This window comes from Aquila chrysaetos, chromosome 17 (assembly GCF_900496995.4).
Source record: "Aquila chrysaetos chrysaetos chromosome 17, bAquChr1.4, whole genome shotgun sequence".
In the NCBI taxonomy this organism is placed as follows: domain Eukaryota; kingdom Metazoa; phylum Chordata; class Aves; order Accipitriformes; family Accipitridae; genus Aquila; species Aquila chrysaetos.
In genome coordinates, this window is record NC_044020.1 from 19393191 (window position 1) to 19420906 (window position 27716).

Below are 27716 nucleotides of genomic sequence, written 5' to 3' on the forward strand. Positions count from 1 at the left end.
ATTGACCTTTCAAAGGAAGGAATGTCATAGTAAACTTTTCCATCTGGATTTTTTAACACCTAAGTCAATGACCCCATTTTCCTAAGTACTGGCTGTCCAGTCATGTCCTGCCAGAAAAAAAAAAAAAAACTCTTCAAATGTACTACTTAAATACAATCTGCTTAAAGCTGTAAATTTGACTCATATACAAATATCTCACTGGAATCTACTTAGTAAACTTTCAGAAGACTTCAATGTGTTATAGTCCTGGCAGATTAGGATTTGCTCTGGGAATTTTAGTGGTGCTTGAACTTAATAAGGTGGAATTTTCCAACAACTCTCAAATGCCTTAATTCTTGAGAAGTTCTACTTTGGTTGTCTGAGTTTCTTGGCTAACAATTTGCATACTTTTGCATTTGTCCAGTTAGTCTATCTTCACAGTTCTAAGTACTATCGCCTCAAGGTCTTGAAGGGTACTTATCAGTAGGTTGAGGGATCTTAGAACTGCCAGATCTTCTGAAACAAATTACATGTTCTAATGTGAAGTTAATGAACTGCAGTTCCTCCATAGTTCTTCTATTTCCCAAAGATTATATTAATACAATTCAGGTAATATATGTGATACGACATACTAGCCGATTGGTACCAGGTACACTGGGAACTTTCCAGCAGAAAAGAGAAATGGGTGTTTATTTCTAGGATTGACGTATTTGTCATTTTATTAGACTTATCATGTAGCTGTCTTCAGCACCCTCTCTGGAGCAGGGATTGTCCTTTGCCTCATCACATCTCTGACTGTGGAGTGGATGGGCCTCACAGCAGCCAAGAACCTACACCATAATCTCCTCAACAAGATCATCCTTGGACCAATCAGGTACAGCAAAAATAACATTCCTCCTGAACAACTACACGGTCAAAACCTGTCCTCTTTGTAACTGGGAGGGTACTCCTGTGAAAAGCTCTTGTATTTGCCCTCAAGGCCTCAAAAAGTGAAAATAGGAGACGTAATCAGGGAAAAAAGTTCCATGTCAGAACATGTGAAATTCTGACCCCTTTTTTATCTGGCTGAAACGTGTCAGATAGCTAGCACCCCCTTCCAGGCTGGCATGTCAGGGACGGCTTTGAGTGCAGTTCTAGCTCCAGGGCACTCAGCTCCAACTCTGAGCAATGGGCATGCTGTCAAACAAGGTGGACACCAGGCTTCTTCCGAGGGCCGGGGACAGGCTCTGTGCACGATAACCACAGTCTCTCACATGCCGCAGGTTGGCCAAAAGGGTGCCCGCATAACAAATGCAGTTATCACAGTGCTTTCATGAAACAAGTGAGTCCTGGTGCCCAGTACCACGCAGGAGGTTGAGCAGCAGCCAGGGACAGGCTGTGATCTTTGCAAGGGATCTTAAATCTCTAGGGAGCACGGATGAAAAAGCAGCAGGCAAGACGGTAGGTTTTTGGAAGAGGAGACTTAAAAGTTTTTTCAGGAGGAAATGCCAAGAGGTGCATTTAGATAGTCAGAATGCAGGCATTATGATCTGTTAGGTTATTCAAATTTACTGCTTGGTTTTAGAAAATGGCTGGACACAGCTCTGTGTTCTGTCTGACTGGGCTTTCTACCCAAAACTGGAATTTCTTTTCAGGTAACTTTTTGGTTTTAATTTGTTCAACAGGTTCTTCGATATGACTCCATTGGGGCTAATTCTAAATCGCTTCTCTGCTGATACAAATATCATTGATCAGGTAGACATATCAATATATTCTGTTTTATTACATCTTGGCTTTAATTTTCACTTAGCTACTGGATAAGATGATGTACTAAAATATTCAGTAGGGAAAGGCATAGCAAAAACAGGCTCTGGGAATGATGATAGACAAACTCAAAATAGAAGCTACACGCATTTGTAGTAATGAGGGCAGGTAACCATTAGAATAAACATGGTGGGAGATGGTGGCTCTTCATTTCTTCATATGCAGACTGGTTGCTTCTGTTGGAAGATCTGGATTAGCACAACACCAGATTTGGGGCTCAAAACAGGAAATAGGGTAGAATATAATAACTTTAACTATATGGGAGAACACATGACAAATAGATGTTCCATCCTGGCTGTAGCACATGTGAATTTAGAGCATTCGGGGAGAGGAAGGGATGCTTTCACTATGGCTGTGAATTAAAATGTTTAGATAAGCAATAATCCTGAATGTAAGGGTGATGGGAAGATGGAAGGAAAATTAAGAGGCTCTGAGAAAGAGCATGCGGTTTCTCTAAATATTTGGGATATCAAGAACAATTTTCTTTCTTGCCTGTTATATAAATGAGGTGGAAATGGCTCCTATTTCCCCATGATCTTTGAAACACTGACTTTCAAAAAAATCTACTGACTCATTTTTTAACCTCTGCAAATTTGAGTAGTAGACCTGCAGAAACATAAAGGCTCCAGATACAAGGAGAATATCAATGAGTGTACAGTGGTATCATTCCACTTTCCCTATGGTCCTCTATAGGAAAAGGCATATAGTGGTACTACCAGTGATTTTTGCCTTATGTATATTTTTTTGTTTTGCCCTAGCACATTCCTCCTACGCTGGAGTCTCTTACTCGGTCCACCTTACTCTGCCTGTCAGCCATTGGAATGATCTCCTATGCCACTCCATGGTTCCTTGTCGCCCTCGTGCCTCTTGGGATAGCATTTTATTTCATCCAGAAATACTTCAGAGTTGCTTCCAAGTACGTATTAAAAAACTGTCCTGAAAATGTCTTCTAAAAAAATTGTACATAAGAATTATGATGGAATGTGAGGTTATAGGAGCTAGTATAAGGAGGAAATGGCCATGGCATCCTGCTTTTGATCCCGAGGTATGAGTTTGAGACATACATTGGAGGATGTTTCCAGCTGACTGACTACAGATGGGGTATTTGAGGAAGTAACACTAGTTGCAGCACTTCTGTACACTGTTGGCTATAGAGTCAGATGAGCATGAAGTTTGTTAATCAACTGAGCCGGCTCGCATCTGGTCAAAGCTCCTCTTTGACCTTTTGAGGGTTAGTAGAGAATGGAAAATAACTTCCTGGATTAACGTCAGTCATAGCTTTTTCTTCATATTTCTTCATAGCAATTTCTTTCATATTGGGAAAAAAACCTCCACAGTCATTTCCACTCTACTGCAACGTTTCATATTCAGAATGGTTTGGCTGGTTATAAAGAGTACATTCTTTCAGCAAATAGAGTGTCATGATTTCTTAGAGTCATGCTTCTAGTGCTAAATTCATTATATAATTTAGTAAAACATCTTAAGCAAGCCATTTGATGTTTTTTTCTTAAATTCGATCAGTCATGCTTCTTTTTTTAATCAGCCAGATTTCTGGCTGGATTTACTCCACTTTCTGATACTTAAAAATACCCATTAAGGTGCCTGCTGACCTGCAGGGAGGCCAAAACAACCTACCATCATTAGCAACTATCACTTCTGGCCCTGTCTTTGCAGTAGGCACATGGTAAAGCATTAGTTGCTGGTTTGTAGCATCCGGTTAAATGATTTTCAGTGATTTTCAGCTAAGCGTACCAGTACAGTTGGCCTCACAAATGATACTCTTATTTAGGTGGCCTGAGAAATAATTGTGTTAGTTATTCCCCTTAAATCAATGGAGCAGGAGGTGCACAGAGCACCATATCAATAATTTAGCTTCACTTCACCCTACTTCTCATCAGCTTTCCTCAGAATTTCCAAGGAGATTTATTCATAAGAAAACTCTATAATCAGAATGCACAAACCAAAAATGTTTCATTCTGAAATAACTTGCTTAAATTCCCTGAGATTTTTCAGAAACCTTGTTCTTTCCCCACCAGGTTTCCAAACTAAAGCTGTACGTGGCAGTACACCAGGTCTCAAGGTGAATGAGGCATCAGGAGACCTGGTTTTCATTCTTAAGTCCATTGTGGTCTTCTGAGTGTCACCCTGTCTTGCTACACATAGCAGTGCACATTGTGTAAACTTCTTACTTAAAATACACAAGAGTAGGCAAAGCTGATGTATTAGACCCCCCCCCCAGGGAAATACTGCAGTTTCTCTCTGTATTTTATATATGAAAGTGAAGTCCCCATCCATCTCCAAATCTGGTTTTCCCACATGCTGTACCCATAGCCATACCATGCAAGCTAGCGAGAGATTGATCACACCTGTAAGTCAGCGCACACACACTTGCACCCGTTGGCTCTGCAAGTTCGTAACTTTAAATTAAACTCTTTTAATTGTGAGGCATTCAGGGCTGACTTGTGTTCTTTCAATCCACAACAGAAATTAATAAATTTAATTTATTTCTAGAAAAAATAGTCTTGGGATATGTAGGATGAAGGAATAGTTTCAGCCAGTATTATAACTTACTTGCATGCAGTACTTTCCAGGCTTCACTAATTTTTAGAAATGCAAATATTTGCAGTATTTCTTGCAGCACTTTTACTCTCTGTTGTATTTTCCATTACATGTCTCAAAAACCCCTGTGTATTTTCCATCATAAATTTGAAAGAGAGCATATTTATCATCAAAACATAAGCAGCAAATTCAGTCCTGTATACTGTAACATTCAGCATCATGGAGCACTTATTTCTCCTGGTCTATCTAATACACTGTGCAAACATAGTAGGATTTTAATAAAGAGTTTAAATATCTAATGATCTGGCCTCTCTTCTGTTTATACAACTGGCTGCTGTGCCAATGGCCGAGTGTTACAGAAAGATGTATTTGTGTCTGTGGTTTGGAAAATGTTCCTGTTTCAGGAGACTGGAATTTTTAGACTTAAATATCATCGCTCCATGCAGGTGTTGAAAATACCATTGCTGAATAATTGAGGAAATTTCTCATTCATATTATTTCTCTGTCAGTGCTGTCTCTATTTCAACCAGTGTGATAATGTTAACACCACAAATAGAAGGTCTGCTATATTTTACATTCAGCACGTTGCAGTACTTAAAGATACTCCAAACAAGGCAAGGTTTATACGGAAAGGCACCCTTTTTGTTAGGCCAGCTGATAGAGTTGCAATAAAATAGATAAACTTGCAGATACACTAACTCTATTTTATACCTGATGTAAAAGCCACAAATAACATGCTATAAATTTTAAAATCAACTGTTCTGAATTTAAGTTGATTATATTAATTATATTAATAAATTAGAACGTTTGAGAATAAAAGGTAATTAGCATCTGGCTAAAATGGACAGCAGGTTTTTATCTGGGAGAGATGTGATAATGTCGTTATCTCTGTGGGACAAAGAGAAGCTTAGCTGTGACCAAAAGCTAGATTGTGGAGGTGGCTGGGAGGTGATTCAAAGGCTCCTATGGCAACAGAGAAATATGATATTCCCATGTCAGTGTCTTTCTGTACTATAAAAACCACTATTTCATGTGATCCTGAAAAGAATATGTGCAACGCATAAAATGTCTATTCTTGTCTGTTATGCAGTGAAATTTCTACAGAGATGTTTACATTGTAATGGCTATCTGCTGGTTTTTTGTACTCCCAGGGACCTCCAGGAACTTGATGACAGCACCCAGCTACCTTTACTCTGTCACTTCTCTGAGACAGCTGAAGGCCTTACCACCATTAGAGCATTCAGGTCAGTAAAACAAATGATTAAAGGGAGGCTTGGGTTTTGGTCTGGCCCATGCAGCTTGCTTGGAGCATGTCTGAGGGCAAATTGTTGGATATGGTGGACTTTAATTAAGCCATCTCAAAAAAGGGAAGAGATTTTCTTTTCCTGTTGTTTTGCCATGCCTCTAAACACTTGTGCATATTTTCAGTAACACACTAATTTATCTGTACTGGTTTTCCGCTGAATTAAAGATGATACTTTTTTAGGATATGATATTTAAACTTTTAAGATGTTTAGTTTAACCATGCCTTACTTGGACGGCAGGGAGCTCTCCTTTGCTGGGCAGGCACAGGCACCACTCCTTCAGACCCCCCTGTTATATCCTACAAGCTGTGCTATCCAAGTGCCCCGGAATCATTTCTGTATTTGACCCACTCCTCAGGCAGGGAAACATCATTATAGCACTCTCCAACCAAAAGTCAGTATGCAGCTTGAGAGACTTTCCAAGAAAACTACAGCAGAACAGAACTTAATATTGTAAAACCTAGCCTTGTCAATCAAAACTGAAAAATAAATTCCAGAAGATTCAGAGAATCTTTCCAACTTTCCATGCATAAATTTTTTTCTCTACTTGCTACATGAAATATAGCCCAAATTCTCCTCATATATTCACTACATTATAGCTAGCATGACTCTGTCAAAAGTGCCAGCTTGATGGTGCTCCCCAGCAAGCGTAACTTGCATTCATTCTGTACAATGCAGAATTTCAAACCAGTGCAGATCTCACTGCAATGCTATCTGCACACCTATTTTAACAGCTTAAGACTGTTGCATCACTTCAAGCTAGCTTTAGGACCCAGGCTATTAGTACAGAGTGCTGCGGTAAGGACTGTGGCAGGACAAGCAAAAAGGTTGCTGTGTTGAAGAGATGTGAGCCAGCGGTCAACAAATGTTTTAACAAGTTTTGTCAACCAGAATGATGTATTGAAACAATAAGTTATAATTAAGGCCTGATGCTGAGTGCTTCTTGAGAGATTCAGAGTGGCCTTTCATCACGCTATCTATCTCCTCAGAAAGACAAAGGAGCTTAGCACTTCTTGGGAGTTGTTCAACTCTTCTTTACCTTACAAAAAGGCAATGTGGGCTTGGACGACAGAGAGCAAAAGGCAGCCCTACGGAAGGACTAGGCATCATAACCGTCACTTGAGCTTTCCAGGATCTCTGGTGCTAATCAAAGCCATTTCATTTCCCTCTCTATGCTCCACTGTCAACCAAACCTGAAGTCTCCAGTGTTTTTTGCCAGCAAGCTCACATTTGCTAATAGTCCTGTTAGTCATTCTCTGCAGTTTGAGTTCAGTATGTTCCAGGATAAAATAGAGCAGCTCCTCACATAACTTACCACAAAGTAGTACAGTAGGATCAGAAAGCAATTTCAGTGACCTTTGCTGTTTGTCATCTGACAGGATAAAAGTCTAAAACTGCCCAGAAGATGAGCTGGACATGGATGAAAAGATACAGATTGAGCATGTCAGATTTTCCATTAGGAAAACAGGAGTTTTGCTGCCAGAAAGGCAGACGAGCAGAATAGTCAGTGCATCTTTGCTCCTCCCCACGTCATTACTGTTGCCAGTTGTTGTTTTGCAGAGGTTGCTTGCCATGTTTACAAGCTGTGCAGAAGGAAATAAAGTATCAGTGGGAAAAGGAAAAAAAAAAAAGAAAGAAGTTTCTGGCAGAACGGGGTTACAGGTGCTTCACAGCAGGGCCCTGAGACTTTAAAATGGAAGAGCTTGCCATGATAAAACAGACGATAAGCTGCTGAATGAAGTTCAGCTAGTTTATTCAAGTGAGGGTATTTAACAGACAGTAGAATATGAAACAATGAAATGGTTTCCATCTGACTGCAGGTCCTACCTAAAGTACTGCAGGGCACCATGAATTTAATACACTTACGCCACCAGAGCTTTCCCCCTCCCCTCCCAAAGTGTACCTCAGCTGTTAGGCACTCCGACATCCTTGCACTGGTTTTCAAATGTGACGGGCATTACGTGGGGGAGAGAGAAACACGGGCCAGTGGAGGTAACACCGCTCTTTTTGGTAATTCAGAAACGATCTATAGCTCTCCCTCACTGTAGTTTTCCAAGCTGCTTAGGCAACGTGTGACTGGCTGAGAAAACAGCTGAGCTCAGTAGCTGAAAAGTATTGAGCTACTGATCAATCTACAGTCTGTTAGTTGAAACCTTAGAGGTGTCACTCCTGTTGACACTCCTGCAGCTGGCCAGGTAACTTCCGAAATCAGATTTTGAGCTGCCAGGTGAGCCCTCTGCTCTTGCTAGTGGCTTGTGAGGAAGAAACGAGGGGCCACAGCAGCACTCGCCTGTGAGAGGACTGGAGGGCAGCAGCGGGAAGGAAAACCTGTCCCTAGCACCCTGGCATTGCAGTCTCTTTGGGGGGACAGGCTCTGATCCAAAATCTAGTCTGATATAATCGCTTGTTGAACAAATTCCTCCCCATTGTACATGTAGCTCTGCCTGGTTAAGGAGAGCCCTGGCAGCAGGTACGGGTCCTTAGGGAAGAGTTTTTAACCCAAAGTTTGGCAAAAGCAGAAGCGCAAAAACTTTTGGTTTGGGGGGAGGGGAGGGAGAGAAGAGTTTAATGCTTCATCCTTTTGTGTATGAGTGTATAATGTGTTGTAATATAACAACTTTGCTCTTGGCAGGCACGAAGCCAGATTTAAACAACGTATGCTGGAACTAACGGACACGAACAACATTGCCTACTTATTTCTATCGGCTGCCAACAGATGGCTGGAGGTCAGGACGGTACGTTCAGTTTCATCCCAGCCATGGTTTTGAAACCTTGGAAGCAAACAGAGACTTTGCCCGATGCAGAGAAGATAATAACGAGAATTAATCTCGCGATGAGATTATACACACTGTTCCTTAAAATAGATTGGGATTGTTTATGTTAAACCCATAGGGTTTTTTCAGCTTTCTTGGCCAGGGGTAAGAAAATACAAGTCTCCCTCATCTTTTGCTGTTGTGATGTCTAGCGTCTGAAGAGAGTGCAAGAACAAACATTTACATAACTTGAAATAAGGCTTTCTCTACTACTGTGCAGCATCTGCAGACCTGCCGCAGCAGGAACTGCTTTCAAAGCAGAGCATGGATTTTAGTAGTTTTGTGGACTGTGCCATCATTCTGCCAGGGCTGGTTTAGGCACCACTGAGCTTCCAGGTCCTGAGGTATCTCTCCAGCAACAGGTTTAATCCCACAGCTGTAATTTAAACCCCTCCTTTGCAGTGCCTTTACTACAGCTGTGAGGCCATATTATTTGTGATTTTACCGCTCAGTATCACGAAAGATGGCAGAACTAGACTCCAACTGCAAGACAAATGACAGTAGGGCACGACACAGCCACTGCCAGTGAGACAGGCTCCTGGCTTTTATGAGGCCTCTTCAGGGACAGCCCATGAGAAACTTTCCTGATCTGCAAGGCAAGAAGAGGCAAGCAAAGTCACCGTGATTTTCTTATTCATCTGACACTAAAAGAGCAATGAATAAACAGAGCAGTGACCTGATTCTGCTAGACACAAATAGTAACAGGCATGATTTATCCTCACATCAAAGGCTGTATCCTCACCTTCATCTCCTGGTACGCTGGTGGAGCAGCAAAGTTGTGCTCCATTTCTTATGATGGCAAAGCTTTCCCTTGTGCATGAAGCCTTCAGCTTCGTACAGCATCCAAGATCAAGCTGAACTTGCTTCCAAATCAAAGACAGATAAATAACAGAGCAACAGCCAATCCTGGAATAAGCTGTGGCAATGCCTGTTAATGTCTCACAGCCTTAGACTTGCTTACATGAGGAATGAATTTGATCCAAGAATATGCGTCACTTCATCATAGCATTAGAAATAATGTGGTCTTGCCAAGGAATAGTTCATCTAGCTCTGCCTAATGGCACAGTGGTACTAAGTTCACTCAAACGTTTGTAGGATTTAATAGCAACCGTGAAGTCCTGTCCCAACTGCTGGTGGAGACTCGAGACCATTGTGCTTCTGCTTCCCTGTAGATGTGTTAAGTTCGAGTCTGTCATCTGCTCATCAACACTTTTTACTGACAGATGAACTAGGCAGCCCTCGTTTCAAATCTCAGAAGGAAAGATTCCAGGCAGGATATTATCAGACAGGAGGAAAAAAATGGATGGAAAATGCTAACCCTGTAATCCAAAGTAAATATAATGCAGGGAGCAGTGGGAGAGTGGGAATACCAGCAGTCTCATGAATCAGGCACCTTGACAACTACATGAGATCACATGTGGCATTCACTTCAAAACTGAGGTACACATCAAGAAGATGGTTTCAAGCTCCTGCAAAGCTTGTGAGAAGTCAGATCTTTCTAACACAGCAATTTCTGTAAAGCGAGTCATCACCGTGCAACAGAGCTGAGATCCTTCAGGTATCTACCACAGAATCACTCTGAAACTCAAAGTGCTGTGGCAGGAGCAAGGCTTAGTAGCCCATTTGCAGCACCACAACTACACAGCTATACTGCTTTCAGAGGCCACACTGCCAACACCCACGTGGTGTTTCACTGCAGGCTGTGAGGGTATAGCAGGCTTAGGGATGCCTTCACCATGCACAGTGTCCCATTGCATGATGTAGACACTGTATGTCAGTCTGCCCACTTGTGCCAATAAAACATGTGCATGACCTGTATAAATTCTGCCAAAATTCTTCATGGACTTTGTGCAGTCACTGATACTTCTCTTTTTTGGGAAGGCAAACCCACGTTTGAGAAGACCTGAAGGACAGCAGAGAGAGTGGAATTGATTTGTTTTAGTGGCAGGAATTAAGGGGGTCATTGTTACGTCATTCTTATGATTATTTTTTTTTTATGTGCTCATTAGATTTTTTGATACCTGCTTTTTTTGGGGTGGCCACAACAAGATACCCTAGCCCAAACGGATTTGCAGAAAATACTGGCCTGTTTCACTTGTGTTCAGCAAGTTCCTTTAGAGTGTTTCAGGTTGGGCACCACAACCCCTGACCTTTTCCAGGAAAACCAACCCAGAATTAAGGACTAGGTGTCATTAAAGAAATAATCCTCACTGAAGTGAACCTACTCTGCAACTGAAGAAATTTTCTTGTTGCTGCATTTTAATGTTGCATAGAAACTTTCTCTCCCCTCTCTCTCATTCCAGGATTACCTCGGTGCTTGTATAGTTCTGACTGCAGCTGTCACTTCCATCACTGAAGGGCCTCACTCGGGGTTTGTGGGGCTAGGTCTCCTGTACGCTCTGACGGTATGTACCAAGGCAAAGCATAAGAACTTTCAGACCAATGTATTAATTTTATAATACTTTTAAAAATACATATACAGGGTTATCTTCCAGCTTGCTTAATCTTGAAAAAACCAATCTTGCAAATAATGGATTCGAGCCAAAGTTGAGAGAGTTCAGGGCAACTTGGACTTGCTTCAGGTTTTATGAGCCAATTAAAAAAACACAACCATTCCCAGGCCCTGCGTGCTCCCAAGCAGAGCAGGAAAATTAAGAATGCGTAAGAGGACCTGCTGTGCACTCTGTTTTGCACAACACAGTGTTGGTTCCGCCTGTATATGGCAAAACCTGCCAGAAAATACTATTCCACAGATTGTCATAACCTGGGTAATCTTTAACAAAAGACCAAATAAAATAATTGCTGAAGAACCAGAAATACCAGTTCTGCCTTTGGAGGGAAACTACTCAGATACCCAATATTGTCCATGCAATTCTGAATGGATTTGGGGCTTGGGACCTTTGGGGCTGGTGGGCATGGTTCGTCATGACAGGCAGCAGTAGGAAAGCAGAGGAGATGGGGTTAGGAATGAGGAGATTTTGGTAGCACGCTAGCCAATTCATTTTGACATCATCATTCTCACTGAGCTATTTGAGCTGAGTCATGGAGAAGGAACAGTGGTTTCATGTAGTAGGCTATAAGAGAGGCTGAGAGTGCATCATGAGCACAGAATGAGTACAATCACCACAGTAGAAATATCACCGAATCAACCACGAGAGTGGGGACAAAAGCAGAATGAGGATAGTGGCAGGAAGAATTTTTTAAATCATGGCTGGCACGGCAAAACTCTCGCTGCTTTACGGCACTGGTTTGAGGGAGGGATATGGGTATGGGTCTAACACTGAGATCTGGCCTTGCATGTAAGTGCTGGCAAGCCCATGGTTACGACAGAAACTTCTCAGCAGCTGCCTTAGGGTAGCCTTAGATCCCCTTTGTGCCGCTGTTGCAGCAGTGTGAGAATCTGCCAGCAACTGAGAATCAGTCCCAGTGCTTCAACTTCACTCTGAAAACATTCCCGGTAATCCTGCTTCATTAGCAGAGATCTGGACGCGCCAGGATGTCTGCATCATCTTTGGCTTCTTTGTACTTAGTCTGTGTTTGCAAACGGATCATTAGTGTAAATTAGCCATGTGCTGAAATCTGGCAGAGCAGAGGAAAAAATGCTGTAGTCACCAAGTGATTACCTGTCTCTCTCCTGCCCCACAATAACACTGATGAAATTCTGAATGCAGTTGGATCATTACCCGTGTCCCCTGACACAGGTTTTGTATAATTTCTCTTTGGAGCTAAGAGAGGGCTGATGTTTGGACCTGGATGAGAGCAATCTGTTTGTACCAACATTGTGTTTACAGTAGACATCCATAAACTTATTCTCTGCCCTTGTATAAACACTGCCAACTCCCTTGCACAACTGCGATGAAGGTTGAAATAATGGGTAGAGCCATTCGGATGCCAGGCTCTGTTATCAAATCTGCCAGATCTATGATTGCAGCCGACTACTCTGCAAGCAGCAGTTCTGCAGAGTGTTTAGCTTATCTGCAAACGTACCCTTTTCCATAACTTTCTGACTCAAAAGCTAGACACCGATTGAGTGGGTTTCTGAACAACAAAGAAAATAATACCCCCTCGAGTAACTCTGTCTTAAGGATAGATCTTATTTAGTGCATGCCTAGTGCATTAGGTTATTGGAAAAGAAGTGGGGCTGGATGATTTATTCATAATAAAGTTCTTATTTGGCAGATTCAGCAATCTCCTACAAATAAATGGCAAAACCTTTCTCTGAATATATTTGTGTACAGGATGTTTTCACTGTGTTAAGTTTCTAAACCTTTATTCAGGTATGTAAAGTATCTCAATTTTTAAAGGTGCTTGGCAATCAACTGTTCCTAATAAGATCAGTGTTTCTTTCTTATATGAGCACCTAAATACAGACTTAAGAATGTTCAGGAAATGTTTAGGAATTTGCTTTATAATTTTTAGCCTTAAATAGTCAGTCCTGACTAGAGATCAGTTTCACTAAGCTACAGGGTATTGTTAGACAACTAATTATCAACTATTATCTACTACAAGTAATACCTTTACTATTGATCAAATCCTTTTCATTACAAATGGGGGAAAAAATCAAGAAGGTAGTACCACTGAGCTCATAATACATTTTTTCTGATATATTTCTATGCTAAAAACACTCATATATTCCACAGAAAAATGAATTATCTGAATATGCACAGACAGAAACAGAAATGAAATGCCCATCAGATCTTTTCAATATATTTGTAAATAGTGAGCTTTCTTAATCCTTAGTTGCAGTCTTTGAAAGATTAGAAAATGTAATATTTCCAAACAGTGCTTCCAATTTTTATTTTTTCCTGTGTTTGTGTGCTTAAAGAAGATGCCTTTCAGTGCTGATTACTAGATGCTGAGAACAAGAGATTCCCTTAATAAGTCACATCTTCAGACTGTAGGTACAACCTTTCCATAGTTCTCCTTCAAAAAACAAGGATGAGAATACCAAGCACTAAATTACTATGTCAGGGTTGTTTGTGATGGAGTACAACTGGCTTATTACATATTTGATGCTGTTGCACTGTCTTGAACTGTTATAACATCAGTAAGAGACCCACTGTGCTGAGTCAGGCCAAAGACTTTTACAAATTTATCCAACGTTTATTTGCAAACAGGTAGATGAACAGACAGAAGGCTGATCCCTGTCCTTGCTTTCATTTTGTGATGCAGATAACCAACTATTTGAACTGGGTGGTGAGGAATCTGGCTGATCTGGAGGTGCAGATGGGTGCAGTAAAAAAAGTACACAGCTTCCTGAACATGGAGTCGGAGAACTATGATGGCTACTTGGGTATTGCACGCTAATCTTTTTGGTTTTTAATGTGGTAATGTGAAAGCACAGTAGACTTGGTCACGTAAAATGTATACAACTCTTGGGCCAAAACCTGTTGTCATTGACATGTAGGAACTCCCACTCATCTGAGTGACAAGGATAGCCAAAAGCAGCTATGAGATATGTAGCTCATGATAGTCAACATAAAAAAAAAAAACCCTACCAAGTGCCAGGGAGACAGAACATGGCTCTGGAGTACAATCAGAAAGTACCAGGGCACAGTTATAAATGGGATGAACAAAACATCCGTGTAGCTATTTAGAAAACAAAAATACGGATAAAAATTAGAAATGCACCATCAGTCACATGCTTCAGAATCTCTGATCTTTGCAGCAAATGGGGACTACAGGACAGGGTCACGTTGGCAATCAGACCCTAGCAACTTCTCCCTGAACTGCACATTGGTGTTCATACTCCACATATTTCAAATTGGCTTTGACTGGTATTTTAGAAGTGCTTGAAGCGCAAGACCAAAAAGGCTCGCAGGTCAGCAAGCTTCCCTGGAAAGCCAAGCCCCTCAGTCTGGAGACAAAACCTGCCTGTGTGTTTGCAAATCAGGATGAAATATGAGCTGTGATAATGTCAACAGCTCATGTTGTAGGGCAGTAACAACATCCTTCCTTGCACTGCCCTTCCTGTGCCGGTTACTGACCGAAGAACATGTTAACACTGTGCTGACACTACATTCTTCTCTGCTCGTTTGGCTTCTCCCCGTTTCATTGCCAAGAACCACTTTAGCATCTGCCCTCTCTTCTTATGTGTCAAGATCTGGAAGCTAAGCGCTAACATGCCCAGCAGGCAGTTCCCAGCTCGCCCTTGGCAGGGAACTGGGACTCCATTTCTCGAGCGACTTCAGGAAGGGAGAGAGGAGGGGAAGGGGAATGTCATAAAGGGTGACCCTCAATAACATTCATTTTGGTTTGGTTTTCTGTAACTATTTCAGATCCCTCTCAAGTCCCCAAAGACTGGCCCCAGGAGGGGGAAATCAAGATTGAAAATTTGTGCGTTCGATATGAAAACAACCTGAAGCCCGTTCTTAAGCACGTTAAGGCGTATATCAAACCAGGACAAAAGGTACCGTGTCAAGCAACTCCCTATCATCCTCATTCTGGAGCAGATCCTTCCTTATTGTGTTTTCTTTTCTAAGGTGGCAGAAGAGCAAGAATAACAGCAACTTGCAGTGACAGCTATATGCATTGATGGTCCTCTCTGAGGTCCCTGGGCATGGGTCAAGAAACTTACACTGATGACATCTTATTCTTGGCTGGGATCAGTTTTCTTTCTGAGAGTCCCCCTTCTTTCCAAGTCCATCTCCCTTGCATAGAGTGAGCCTAGGTGGCCAGACGAGATTAGATGAACACCAGACTGGAACTGAGTAAAAATGCAAGAATATCTCACATTTCAGCATATAGCATCATTGGAGTCCAGGTCAAAATGCTGAAGTTTCAAAAATGGTCCGGGGTCAAGTCCTCACGATGCTGAGAGGCAGAAAAGAGGAGTGTGCTTGCTATGCTGTTTTGGTTTTTTCCCTGGTGTCTGCCACTGGCCATGGGGAAGGACCTTTCTACCCACCAGTAGGGCAATCCAGTCCAGCTTTCCCAAAAGGACTGCAAGTCTGATTTACAGCTTTGCTCTATAAGTAAGTAACATCTTGCTTTCTTTTGCAGGTTGGGATCTGTGGTCGTACTGGCAGCGGCAAGTCATCCCTGTCTTTGGCGTTCTTCAGAATGGTGGACATATTTGATGGTTAGTTTTCACTGGAGTGTGTTGTCACTCCTGACCTGCTCCCCCCTTATTTCTTCAGGAGAAGCAAGGAGACTTTTTGATAGTTTATATCCTGGCTCTCTGGCTCAGAAGATACTTGATTAGAATGGGGCTTGTCATGCCTGATCCTTCAAAGTACAAAGTGTCCCATTGTGAGTAGCGCTTGGTTCTTCCAGGAAATGTTACGCACAGATGATACTTCTAATTTTTTTAAATTTTTTTTGCGTATGCTCTGACAAAACAATATGCCATTTTTGAGATAGGAGGAAAAAATATGCAACTCTCTGGGGCCTCTAAATTTCTCCCTAAAGAATAACTGCATTAACTTATGATAGCTGTCAAAATATTAGCAGAACAGAAACTACAACTCAACAAGTCCATTCCCTTGATATTTATTTTTTATTTTATTGTGATTTCCCACAACTATTGCAGAAACTGACTGAAGGTTTTGGAAACATTTTGCTATGTTTTCACTCCTGCAGCATTTCACTCTCCCAGCTAATTGGCATGAACTGGTACGCAGCAATATGCACCCTGGCATTTATAATACATATATATGTGTGCTATTGAGGGGAATATGGCAACCTACTGGAAAGTCATCCTTTTGTTTCAAAGATTTCCATGTTTCTAATTTAGCCATTATGCATGGAACATTTACCAGGGAAACCCCAGTAGGCTCTAGGAGGGTAAGTAAATCTGTTGCAGCAAAAGCAAAACTTGCTTTTGTTGTGGTTCTGTGCCTATATGTATCTATGGTAATAGGTTTATGATTCATGACCAGGGTTCCTGGATATTTAAATAGTGCAAACAAATAATAATAATGTTTATGGCCAACTTTAAGTTTCCTTCTACTTTAATCTTCTTTCTGTATCTTTTCTTTGTTTGTTCCTTCTGTATCCCTGATTTTTCTCAATGAGAATGCCTAAGTCTTTTCTAATCAAGCTCTTTTTATCCTTTGTGCACATCGCTCTCTCTCTCTCAGCTAGACCCATATTTGGCCTCTATGCTGGTCCCATTCTGGGTGGAGTCCTGGCTCTAATAAAAGTTACATAACAAGATTTCGAGTAACTTTACTGGAGCCAAAATTTCATTCATGTTGTCCATCTTGGTTCCTTATGTCTCTGTTATTTCTTTAAATTTGTATGCGTCCATTTTATTCCCGTACTCTCGCTTCTTTCTTTGTTCTTTAGTGTCTCCCTTTTCTTGCCCTCTGTTCAAACTACCTCTCATTTCTCTTCTGTCTTGCTTGGCCGCCTCTCATTACTTTCCCGTTTTCCCAACTCCTCATTAATTTACTTTTTCCCATAGGTCCCTTCATCTGCTCTTTTCCTTGAGCACCCTGGCTTCTATCAAAAATGCATTCTCTTATTCCCAAGGCATGCCATATTAATTTTTCTCTCATTAGTCCACCTCATCTTCTCCTAACCCTCTCTCGTGTCTTCATTTGTGAAGAAAAGGAATTGCTTAAGTTTATGCAACCGCCGATGTCTCATGCTGAAGTCTTATGACGCGATTCAGACTTTCTGAAAGTCTGAAAACAATTGGACTTTGCACCCTACAGATGAAATCTTAGTTCCTCTGACCATCTAACAAAAGCATAAGACTATTGGTAGTCCAGCTAAGTGGGGATTAAGTCTTTCATTGGAATAGGGCCACACAGAGTAACCTACAAAATGCAGTGTCATGACAATTGGGAATGACAGAAGAGGCATACGTGCACAGCTTTGAATATCCATGTATTTGCCAGTTCACAGTTAGGTTCTCGCTGTTGGGAGAGAGAACTGATGAACTTAATGTTGGGTACTTCCCAGGGAGGAGTGCAGCTGCCCAGTGAAGTAATCCACAAGGAAACTGCAGAAGTGAGCCTGATGAAAATACCCCTTACCATACCCTCATTCAGTTTGCCCTGGCCCATCCCTTCCCCATAACCCAGAGGATGTTCCTGTGTCCAGGGAAAGTCAGTGGGGTCAGTGGTTCCTGGCTTTTGTTTGAGGATTCAAGGGAAGAAATTCATTCTGCCCTTCTCACTCTCTTCTACTTACAGAGCAGCCAACCAGTTTCTCTTGTACTTTTCCCCCATCTCCCTCCCTTGAATATCAGCAGTTGCCACACCCAGCACATCATAAATCAGATTTTCAGATGAGATCCATATGCTCATTGAGCTGAAGTAGTGACTAGAAAAGGAAGTGACTAGAAGGAAAAATCCTCTGACTTTACCAAGTATCCCAGCTGTTGCAACAGCTTCTTATCGGGAATGAACTACTGGGTTGAGCGATTAATGAGACTGCTTCCAGTAATCTTATGCTAGCAGAACAGTATGTGGCTAATTCACAACCAAATACTCAAATGAAACTGAGCTGTAGGAACCAGCATGAATGGTATTAAAATGCCTTGGAGTAGGACATCCTTTTTGTTTTTCTGATCTTGTTAAAAAGTTAATGCTACCCCATTCCTTCTAGAGTTTGAAGGATAGTTTTGACTCCTGGTGTATTGATTGCAGATACATACATATATTATGCAAAAGAGATTGTGCACAATATCAAGTTAAATATCTTCTGCAACTGTTAAAGTCAAGGGGAACAGAGAAAGGCACAGGACGTGGCTAATTACATAAGTTGCTCTTGTTCTCACTCTGTTCGGCTGTAAAGCTCAGGTTGCCCCCAAATAAATTATCCTTCTGGTGCTATCATTAATCACATAGCATGGAAGCCACGTGTTTCCTTTAAGGGAGGGTGGGAGGAAAACAGAGAAAGAGAGCAAGGCAACAGTGTCACTAATAAGCTGCGTTCCCTCTGGCTTGCGTTACTACATAGATTCACTTTCCCCATGTTTACATGACAGTGCTGAGAGATGGGAGAGGCACGCTGCCTCTTCGTCTGCAGTCCAGCCCAAACTAGCTGTTTTATCTTTCTGTCTGCTACCTGCAGATCACATGCTTTGTGCAATTCCCTCACATATCTTCTGCATGTTGTTTTAAACAGGGAGGATAGTGATTGACGGAATAGACATCAGCAAATTGCCTCTTCATACTCTCCGTTCCCGACTCTCCATTATTCTCCAGGATCCAATATTGTTCAGTGGCTCCATCCGGTAGGTGTATGCCATCAGGGGGTGACAAGCAGCATTGCATGGCGTGTTTGTGACGGGCGCTGTGGAACAGGAACGGATGGAAAAGGGAAGGACCCTTCCCAGCTCAGTCCAATCTATCTACACAGTCTGTCCGAGGGAAGTCTAGTGACATACACAATGCCAAAATGTTCCTTAGCAGAAGACCGAATGAACTGTAATTGCAGTAACAAGACCCCTGTTATGGTTTTCTTTGCAGCTTTAATTTGGATCCAGAATGCAAATGCACCGATGATAGACTCTGGGAAGCTTTGGAGATTGCTCAGTTGAAGAACATGGTCAAGTCATTGCCAGGAGGCCTTGGTATGTCTGAACCAAGTCTCTGGGAACATAGGCCAATAATGAAACTGTGCATGCATGAGCATGCACGCATATAAACAGATACATGGGATCTTACACTCTGAACCATCATGTGGGAGTTGACAGGCATCTAATGAATATTCTGTCTGTATGCTAGAGAGAATATTCTTACTAAAAAGCTGAAGAGTAGTCTGGTTTTCCACTCATTGCAGAAAAATCCTGCAGCACCTCAACATCATAGTGGGGTGACTAGTCAGAAAAGACTTAAAAAAGAGCAGGTTTACCTCCACTCCTTCAGCAGAATCTGGCTCTGCCGGTAGAGCTGTAGCTCTTGTCTAGAACACTGACACAGCATTTTCCTTACCATTTCAGATCTGGTTCATGAAGCAAACGCACATATTTCCTTCCATATTAAGTGTATTTCATGTTATTAAGATAATATCCTGCAGCTACCAGATTTGCTAACTATTTGTGCCAACTTTTTGCTTAATGATATATTGCTCCTTTCCCAAAAAGCTGTGCTCACTTTTCTTGGTATCACTCCATTCCAGTGTTCAGTCAAGATTATGCTTATTGGCTTTTACAGGGATTTTTCTTGACCTTGGAGTAATGCACAAGCAGAGCTTTCATGATGGCCACTCAAAATCACTGGGTCCTGATTGTATGAATGTACAGCAGTTCAGTGGTGCGACATTCAAAGTAACTGATTTTATTACAGATGCAATGGTCACAGAAGGAGGAGAGAACTTCAGTGTAGGGCAAAGGCAGCTCTTCTGTCTGGCCCGAGCCTTTGTCCGCAAAAGTAGCATTCTCATCATGGATGAAGCCACAGCTTCTATTGACATGGCCACAGTAAGTATAGCAACTAGCACCACTGATGCACGGATCTACTAGAAGAAGAGGCATCTTCCCCAATGTCAGCCATGAGTTCTCTTTAGCAGGAAAAACTGACAGCTTTTTTGTTTTTCTTCTGTGTTTGGTTTCAGCCATTGCTGTTGATGTGTTTTGGGGAGTGAGGGGAAAAAAGACAAAATGAAATGTTTTAGAAAATCCCTGCTTTCACAGGTGTGGCATTTCATTACTGAGAAACTGGTGTGCAGATCAGAGGTAGTATGGAAAATGATCCTCTCTCTTATGTGCTTGAAGACACATGAATTAAAATGTAAAAGGATGAAGTAACTGAAGTAAGCCTTTTCCTTTGACAGGAAAACATTTTGCAGAAGGTTGTGATGACTGCCTTTGCAGACCGCACAGTTGTAACAATAGCGGTAAGTACTGATGCCAGCAAATGCTCTTTCCTCATTCCTCAGGCAGTTAATCTTGCCTCTCACCAGTTAAACATCACTAAATAAAACTAAAAACATCACAAAATAAAACTACAAAAAAACCCACAAGAATATTACCAGATACTAGAACAAGTCAAGACACATACGATCAACCTGAAATTTTGCAGTAAATGCTATCTTGCTATCAAGAGGGCCAAACTAAAACACTTAGATCTGAAGGACTTTACAGGGAATGGCAGCATCTACACTGTCTCCAAGAAAACTTGAAGTCATTCTCTCTAAAAAATTTAAACCGAACGCATAGGCTAAAACATTATTGAAAGTTGTGTCAAAATCTAGATTTGATGTTTGCCTCTGAAGTCTATGCATTTATAGTGCCTACAGTCATGGCACTGATTTATAAAAGGAGATGAGATTTCAAAATCTGTTCGGTGTGGTTTCTCAAGTTGGGTTATCTTTTCTCTCTTCAAGAATAAAAAGTTGTGTTTATGATAAAGGTTTTAAAAATTGGAATCAATGGGAATTGCTCAAAAATTAGTATCTGTTCAAATAAGGGTTTATATTTTTTCCTGTTTTCCTGCCATCTCTAGTGCCCAAAAGTTCCATATATCTGTGCAAGTATGCACATGTACATGCATACATATACATGCATACACATGCACACACATACAGCGATTACTGTTAAGAATAGTTCCACCTTGTGACAGCGGGCTTGCTCAACAAACAGATGTTTTACCCACGAGATAAATACGTGTTTCAACAGCTGTTTCATTTGCTTTGCCTGGAATCCAATCCTGTGGTTAGAGATTAGAGTTATGCCTCCTGGACCCTGGTTTCAAGTCTGTCAGTGACTAGTTTGTGTCAGGCAAACCACTTAACCTAGCTCATTTACAATAGGCTCTAAGGTTCTTGGATGTGTAAATGCTGATGATGCTAGTGGCAAGCATATTCTCCTTCAGTTACATTCTGCTCAAATTTTCAGTATTGTCCTTCTGACTACAATCTCACTTTTCTTTTGCTTTGCCTTTCCAAAGCCAGTGTCTCAAGCAAAATAGCACACGTTAATATTTAGCTTTCTTCACAGAGTTGGCTTGATTTCCTTCCTCTCTTCCTTCATGGCTGTTCCTTCCTTCACCCACCTGTTTTTCTCTTCTCTTTTCCAGCATCGCGTATCTCACATCTTGGACGCCAATATTGTCCTAGTGCTTTCTGAGGGCTTTCTAGTTGAATGTGACACTGCCTCAAACTTACTCCTCAAAGAGGACGGCCTGTTCACCACTTTGGTGAAGACTCACAAGTAGACTCTCTCAGTCCACACTGTTCACGAGACTTCTGGCTCTTTGGTAGTTATTTTTACCTCTTTAGTTTCCTTTCACTCTGCTTCCTTTCTACTGCACAGCTTCTGAGACGACAGTGCAAGAATGTGTTTATTGTGTTGTTCCTAAGTTTGTTTAATTTCGTGACTATGCTAATCATCTCTAACTGAAGCTTAGACATGCAGCTAACATTGAATCTATCATCTCAAAGAAATCTACCCCACAGAGTAATCCCTGACCTTCAGCCTATATAGTGAAATACCACACTTTTAGAGTTCATTCTGTCTATACCTGACTGGCTGTATTCATATGGCATTGAAACCAAACTCAGCCTGCTTTCATTCCTGTTCCCTGTGGGGCTAAACTATCGCCCGTAGCACACTCCGATTTAATCTCAGAGGGAGCTAATTCATTTACAGAAGGAGACAGCCCAGGAATGCCCTAAGGCAGACGCAGAGTAGGCAGTCGGGGTACAGAGACCAAGGAGCGGAGCAGGATGCTAAGCCACATGACAGTGCAGGCATAGCCGGGATGTTTCTCGCCCATATTTCCTAAAGGGGAAGATGTATTTCAGCGACGCCGTAGGATTTATTCCAACAGCTGGGCTGTCCATAATGGCAATTAGCGGAATGAAAGTGAAGTGCGTGCTTAAGTATTTTCAGGCTTCGTGGCAGAGGCTGTAAAGTAGTTGGAGATCTCCTCAGATTAAAGATATAGTACAAGGACCTACTCCAAATACCACTGTAAACAAGGACAGCCTTTCACCGACTTGGTATGCCTTGTATTAGGCCCATTAATGAACTGCAGTGAGAATTATCATAACAAAAACGTCTCTATGCTTTTCTTTATGGCAGCATCGGGTTCACACCATCCTAACTGCAGACCTGGTCATCGTCATGAAGCGAGGGAACATTTTAGAATATGATACGCCTGAGAACCTACTTTCTCAAGAAGACGGCATCTTTGCTTCATTTGTCCGGGCTGACATGTGAAGAATCACATGATGCATTTTAATAGCTTATTTTTAAACAAATGAAATGCAAATATTTTCTATTCAATGTAACATCACTTTTACCTTTTTTTTAGAGCTTCTTTCTTCACACTTCCGTCTTCCAAAATAATAAAACCTATTGCAATACATGTATGCCTCAAAGCAATAAAAATGTCACTTCATTCAAAAGCTATTAAATTTCACACACACACACACACACGCACACACAGAGGCAGAATTTTTTATTTCCTGGGAATTTGGCATTTTCCCTAGACTTTTTAGTGACTTTATTTTCTTTTATAGAGAGCAAAAGAATGCACTGTTCTTATAAACTGCATATGTTATGCTGGAACCGGCAATCAAATCGTGCAGTTTGTCAAGGAAATGAGAGATCCCCAGAAGCATTCTGTCCCTGGAGGGGAAAAATTAAAAAGAAAAAACAAATCTAAACCCATAACACTTGGGGCAATCTGCTGCATTCCAAAGGCATAAACTTTGCTCTTCAAGTTGTAGTGGAGGAGCAGTGAATGAGGGAAAGGAATTTCATCAGAAATAAGGAAATTCTTCCTGTCCTTCACTTTAGTTAGCACACTATAGTTGTCACAGGACTATATTTCAGTGCAATGGTGGCTTATCCCTACAGTCAGTTCCTAAATCCATATTTGTTCTGCAGATTTTCTTCAATCAGAGATGCAAATCATCCTATAATTATGCACGCTTTGATAGGCTTATAGAGGAATTTTGTACAGTATCTTAAGACTTTGCATTAAAATTCATCTGAATTTATAAACTTGATATTAGCCAATCTTTTAAAGATGCCCACTAAAATATTCTACTTAAAATGGCACGTAATTAGCCATGTAATTGTTTTGTATGTCTTTAGTCCTTCACGTTATTTTTTATCCTGGCACAACCTTTCTTTTCTTTTACACATTTCTGGCATATCTCTAAATCGGATCTAGTCCAAGAAGGTATGATTTTCAAATTATTACTATGTCTTCAAGAATTTAGGTGAATTTAAATACATATTTACACCACACTGCTTTGAAAAGGTTGCCTGCACTTGACTAACGCATATGGCTAGATTCTGAACTGTGACAACTGCACATTGCACAGTAAACCTCCAGAAGGAGTTTCACTCACATACTTCCAAAGGCACAGCTTGAAACATCAGCTACGCTAGTAGTATTCAATGTGATTTTTATTCATCTATTGTTATAACATTTAGGAAGAACACTAGGTGCACTTAAGCCTATTTCTAGTGTAATTAAAAGAACATAAGGCACAGTACTTGTAAAAAAAAATTGCTATGAATTTTCAAGAAGTTGTAGGACTTAAAATTGGGATTATATTTAGTCTGGTAGTATAAAAATGATACAGTGGTTTATCTTTTTTGGGGTGGAGGGAGGGTCCATCTTAACTGTTGGAAATAAAAGCTGTGTGACACTACTAAACAAAAAAACTCAGTCTTAAACATTTTATGAGGGGAAGTACTTCTCTGATTTCCCTGCCTACTGCTGTGAAAAGTTTTTGCTCTTTTCTGGATTAATTCCCTGTGTTGACCTTTGTCATACAAAGAAAATAAAAAAAATAAAGCAGATGTTTACAGCGGAAGTGCATGTTGTTACACAGATTTCAGATCCAAAAGGCCAAAATCATTCTTGATTTAATTTCATTGTCTTCTGTGAAAAGCTAATTGGATTCATTGCTGTCAGACTCAGTCAGTATGAAGATGAAGTACAAATAACTTTGTTTATCTGTGTATCTTTGATGACGATGCAATCCTGATTTATTTTAAGTGGTGCCAACTAGTTCAGTGAGATCCAAGTTCCCACTACGCTAAATGCCTCCGTGGGCCTGGGATTGTGTCAGGTATCTTGTAGCACTTAAGAGGGCCCAATAATTAGTACCTCTTTCCTCTGACATTTGTTCCAAAGCCATTACAGGTGTAAGAAGCACCTTCCTTGCTCATCCATCTTTCCAGAGCTATAGAACTTAACACTGCTGTTTAAACATGTAGAAAAGAAAATATATTATGGGATGAGAAAAACCTACCAGCACGCTTCATTCATTTTGATGGAGGTGTGCAGGAATATTGGCCCTAGTATTACGTTAACCCTGGTCAAAGCATTTGATGATCATTGCAGCGTATCCCACAGCTGCCTAGGAAGTTTAAAAGCACAATTCGCTTCCTGAAGCAATTAATCCTATTCAACATACACAAATCCCAAGAGAGAGAGCAAACATAAACCGACTGCTATAGACATACCAGATCTCCTCGCGTTATAGCCACCGTGCATATGACGCTATTTACTCACCAAGGCCTTAGGCTTAACTTTGCTTTTTTGTGTTTTCCTGTAATGGAGGAGAGTGTTCCCAACAGTCGCAAGGCTGTTTTGTTACTAAGAAGGGTGCAGGAGGGATGAAGTCTTTGAAACAAATTTCTTTTGATTTCATGTAAAGGTTTCTAATGCCTCCCCTTCAGGAGCAGTTTCCTTAGGCTGTGGCGCATACATGGTAAAGGGAACATCAGCCTGGAGATTTTGCTTCTTTGACTCTAGTCACACTGCTGCTTCTGCCGGTCAGCCCTTATTCTCTTGCCGCAGCCTCCTTGCTTTTTTATTGCCACCATCTCCTTATATCATACCCTCTTTGAGGCTCCTGCTTGTATCCCTGAATGTGCCTTATTCTGCCTGTGGCCTCCCACTCCTTCCCGATTTAGCTCCATACCCTCTGCTCCATTTCTTCTCTGACACAGCTCTGCGCTCACTCTCCTTTCCCCCGGCTTTCTCTAGCTTTCTATCATAACACCCCTCCTCTTCAGGGGGACACTTGCTCTAGTGTCATCATGTTTTGGGGTTGGTTGGTTGTTTTTTTCCCCAAGCATTAAACTAAGCAAGCTTTCATTATTGTGATATTATGCTCTAGAACTATTAAGTTCTTTTACAAAGGAGCTTTGAATGCAAACACCAGCCACGTGTACATTTCTTTTGACAGAGGAAAATCACCTCTGTGAGAGATCCTAAATTATGCTTCTCATCCCATCTGCATTTCTTTTTCTGTTAAGTGTTTCTGTGGCGGAAGAAGCAAAATAGAAGGAGTAAGATCCCTTGTTGCCAATCATAGAATCGTAGACTCATAGAATGGTTTGCGTTGGAAGGGACCTTAAGGATCATCTAGTTCCAGCCCCCTGCCATGGGCAGGGACACGTTCCACAAGATCAGGTTGCTCAAAGCCCCAGCCAACCTGGCCTTGAACATTTCCAGGGAGTTGATGTCCCATCCACAACTTCTCTGGGCAACGTGTTCTGGTACACAGCAAAGAATTTCTTCCTAACATGTAATCTGTATCTACCCTCTTTCAGTTTAAAACCATTACCCCTCGCCCTGTCACTACACTCCCTGATAAAGAGTCCCTCCCCATGAAGTACTGAAACTGCTTGTGCAACTGCTTGTGGAGCCACGACAGTGTTTCTTAACCTTTGACTTGCGACCAGTGGGTTATCTTTCCCGGTCCTTGAGCCGGGTCTAATGGCTGGCACAGATGAGTCTGCTCCCTTCCTCTGTGTTGCCCTTCATCAGCCTCCTAACACCTAGCTGCTCGTTATTGCTTCTTCTAAATTAGAAATATCCCATACAACCTTTGTGTTTATTACTGAGCCAAAACTTAATTGTGCTGGGAAACACACTGTAGCAGTTTTAAGCGGTTCTTGAAGCAGGTCCACAAGCCTCTGCTATAAAGCAACGCTGTTGACAGGTAGCAAGGAGAAGCTTTTCCCTCCTCAAGATCCAGTGCTTAAAAAAGATCTCTCCATCTATTCACTGTGCCAGGGATCTACATCAGCACAGTGGATGCTGAGATTCATCTAAGGTGAATAATTTTGATGATGTTTTCCAGGCAATCACAGTTTGAAAGATGATGAGAATCTCCTTAAGAATAGCTTTGCCTGAACCACTTTTGTTCTGCTAATTGTTATTTACGCTTCAGGGATTTTGGAAGCATGACAATTATTTGGACTTGACATTTCAAACAATACAGTTACCAAATAGGAAAGTTGTGCTGCTTTTTTTTTTTTTTTTAAGGAAATAAATCGTCAGTGGCTGTGAGGATTCCTAATTCTGAGCTGAGTTTGTTGCTGATTTTTTGTAACTTCAGACTTGGTTTAGATTAATACTATATGTTATTTCAAAGAGTCCCTTATAACTAACTGTTCATATTCCTTTTGCTTTGTTATGAAGACCTCTTAAAACCACCTGGATAAGTTTTCTATTTGATAGACAGTGTGTTGTCTGCATGTGTGTGTGCTTACAAACAAAACCACACATGCTACCTTTTATTCTAAAGAAGCATATGGTACAAGCAACTCAAGGTTCATTTCCTTTCTGTTCAGAAGAAAGGTTTCTAAGAACAGAAGTATGCTTTTTTCAATGCCAGGCAAAGATCCACGTCACATCAGTCAATGGGATGATTTGCCCACTGGAGGTGCCTGTCTCACCCACGTCTGCAGAAGGAGTCCAGGCAATGACCTTGAACTAGATGTTTGCCTTTTTGATCACTAAATTTATAGCCTCAGGGAGCCTCTGAGAGGTAGAGAAAGACAATCAGTGGGATTTTTAGCCATGTATAATCCGAAGAGGATGCACTGATCCACCGGCGTTTCCTGCAAGGCAGGAAACTTCCCTATAGAAGTTTGGGATAGCTCTGACAAGCCAGGGGCATACGCAAGGCAAAGTCTGCAGGGAGACATCATTGCTTTGTGAGGCAAATTGATATGCAAAAGAGGTATCTCAAGTGTTTGTAAGCTCCAGTTTCATTGCAGACCTGAAAAATATCTTTCTCTGCAAGAGCGTGCCTGCCTTTCCCAACTGTATCATTCAGCTGAAAGAATATATTATCAAAAGCTTCTCAAGGACTTGGATGAGCCCCTTTTAGGTCAGTGTAAACTAACAGAACACCTCTGCTATAAATTAATACACCTCTACTGAATTCAATTAGTACCAACATGAATATGGCCCAAAGGATTTGGCATCTCATTATATGTAAAACTTCTAGCAGCAAAAAGTAATTGTATTGAATTTTGGTTTTTTAAAATACAGATGACATCAATTTTAATTGTGGTCAGGTAGGTCTCTTAAAAATT

The 27716-nt window shown here is 41.3% G+C and overlaps 1 protein-coding gene and 1 long non-coding RNA gene across 14 annotated transcripts in view; one reads left to right on the forward strand and one right to left on the reverse strand.

Annotated features, from left to right (window-relative positions):
• Window positions 1–24187, forward strand: part of ABCC9 (ATP binding cassette subfamily C member 9) — a 76755-nt gene extending 52568 nt beyond the window's left edge. For 10 of the 13 annotated variants that reach the window (XM_030041109.2, XM_030041106.2, XM_030041113.2 and 7 more), the window contains 14 exons: window positions 705–853; window positions 1644–1713; window positions 2541–2698; window positions 5493–5585; window positions 8278–8380; window positions 10762–10863; window positions 13631–13751; window positions 14737–14867; window positions 15461–15539; window positions 18539–18647; window positions 18883–18986; window positions 19702–19835; window positions 20189–20251; window positions 22440–24187. In XM_030041109.2, the coding sequence (XP_029896969.1) occupies window positions 705–853; window positions 1644–1713; window positions 2541–2698; window positions 5493–5585; window positions 8278–8380; window positions 10762–10863; window positions 13631–13751; window positions 14737–14867; window positions 15461–15539; window positions 18539–18647; window positions 18883–18986; window positions 19702–19835; window positions 20189–20251; window positions 22440–22577 (1554 nt within the window). In that variant the 3' untranslated portion in view covers window positions 22578–24187. Of the gene's footprint in view, window positions 1–704; window positions 854–1643; window positions 1714–2540; window positions 2699–5492; window positions 5586–8277; window positions 8381–10761; window positions 10864–13630; window positions 13752–14736; window positions 14868–15460; window positions 15540–18538; window positions 18648–18882; window positions 18987–19701; window positions 19836–20188; window positions 20252–21432; window positions 21613–22439 lie in introns of all 13 variants that reach the window. The other 3 variants (XM_030041108.2, XM_030041115.2, XM_030041111.2) reach the window with 1 other exon arrangement.
• On the reverse strand, window positions 7382–9609 carry LOC115352634. Its single transcript, XR_003927208.2, has 2 exons — window positions 9201–9609; window positions 7382–9047 (listed from the first exon to the last, which is right to left on the reverse strand). It is a non-coding gene; the product is annotated as an uncharacterized LOC115352634 (long non-coding RNA).
• Window positions 24188–27716: the final 3529 nt, after the last annotated feature.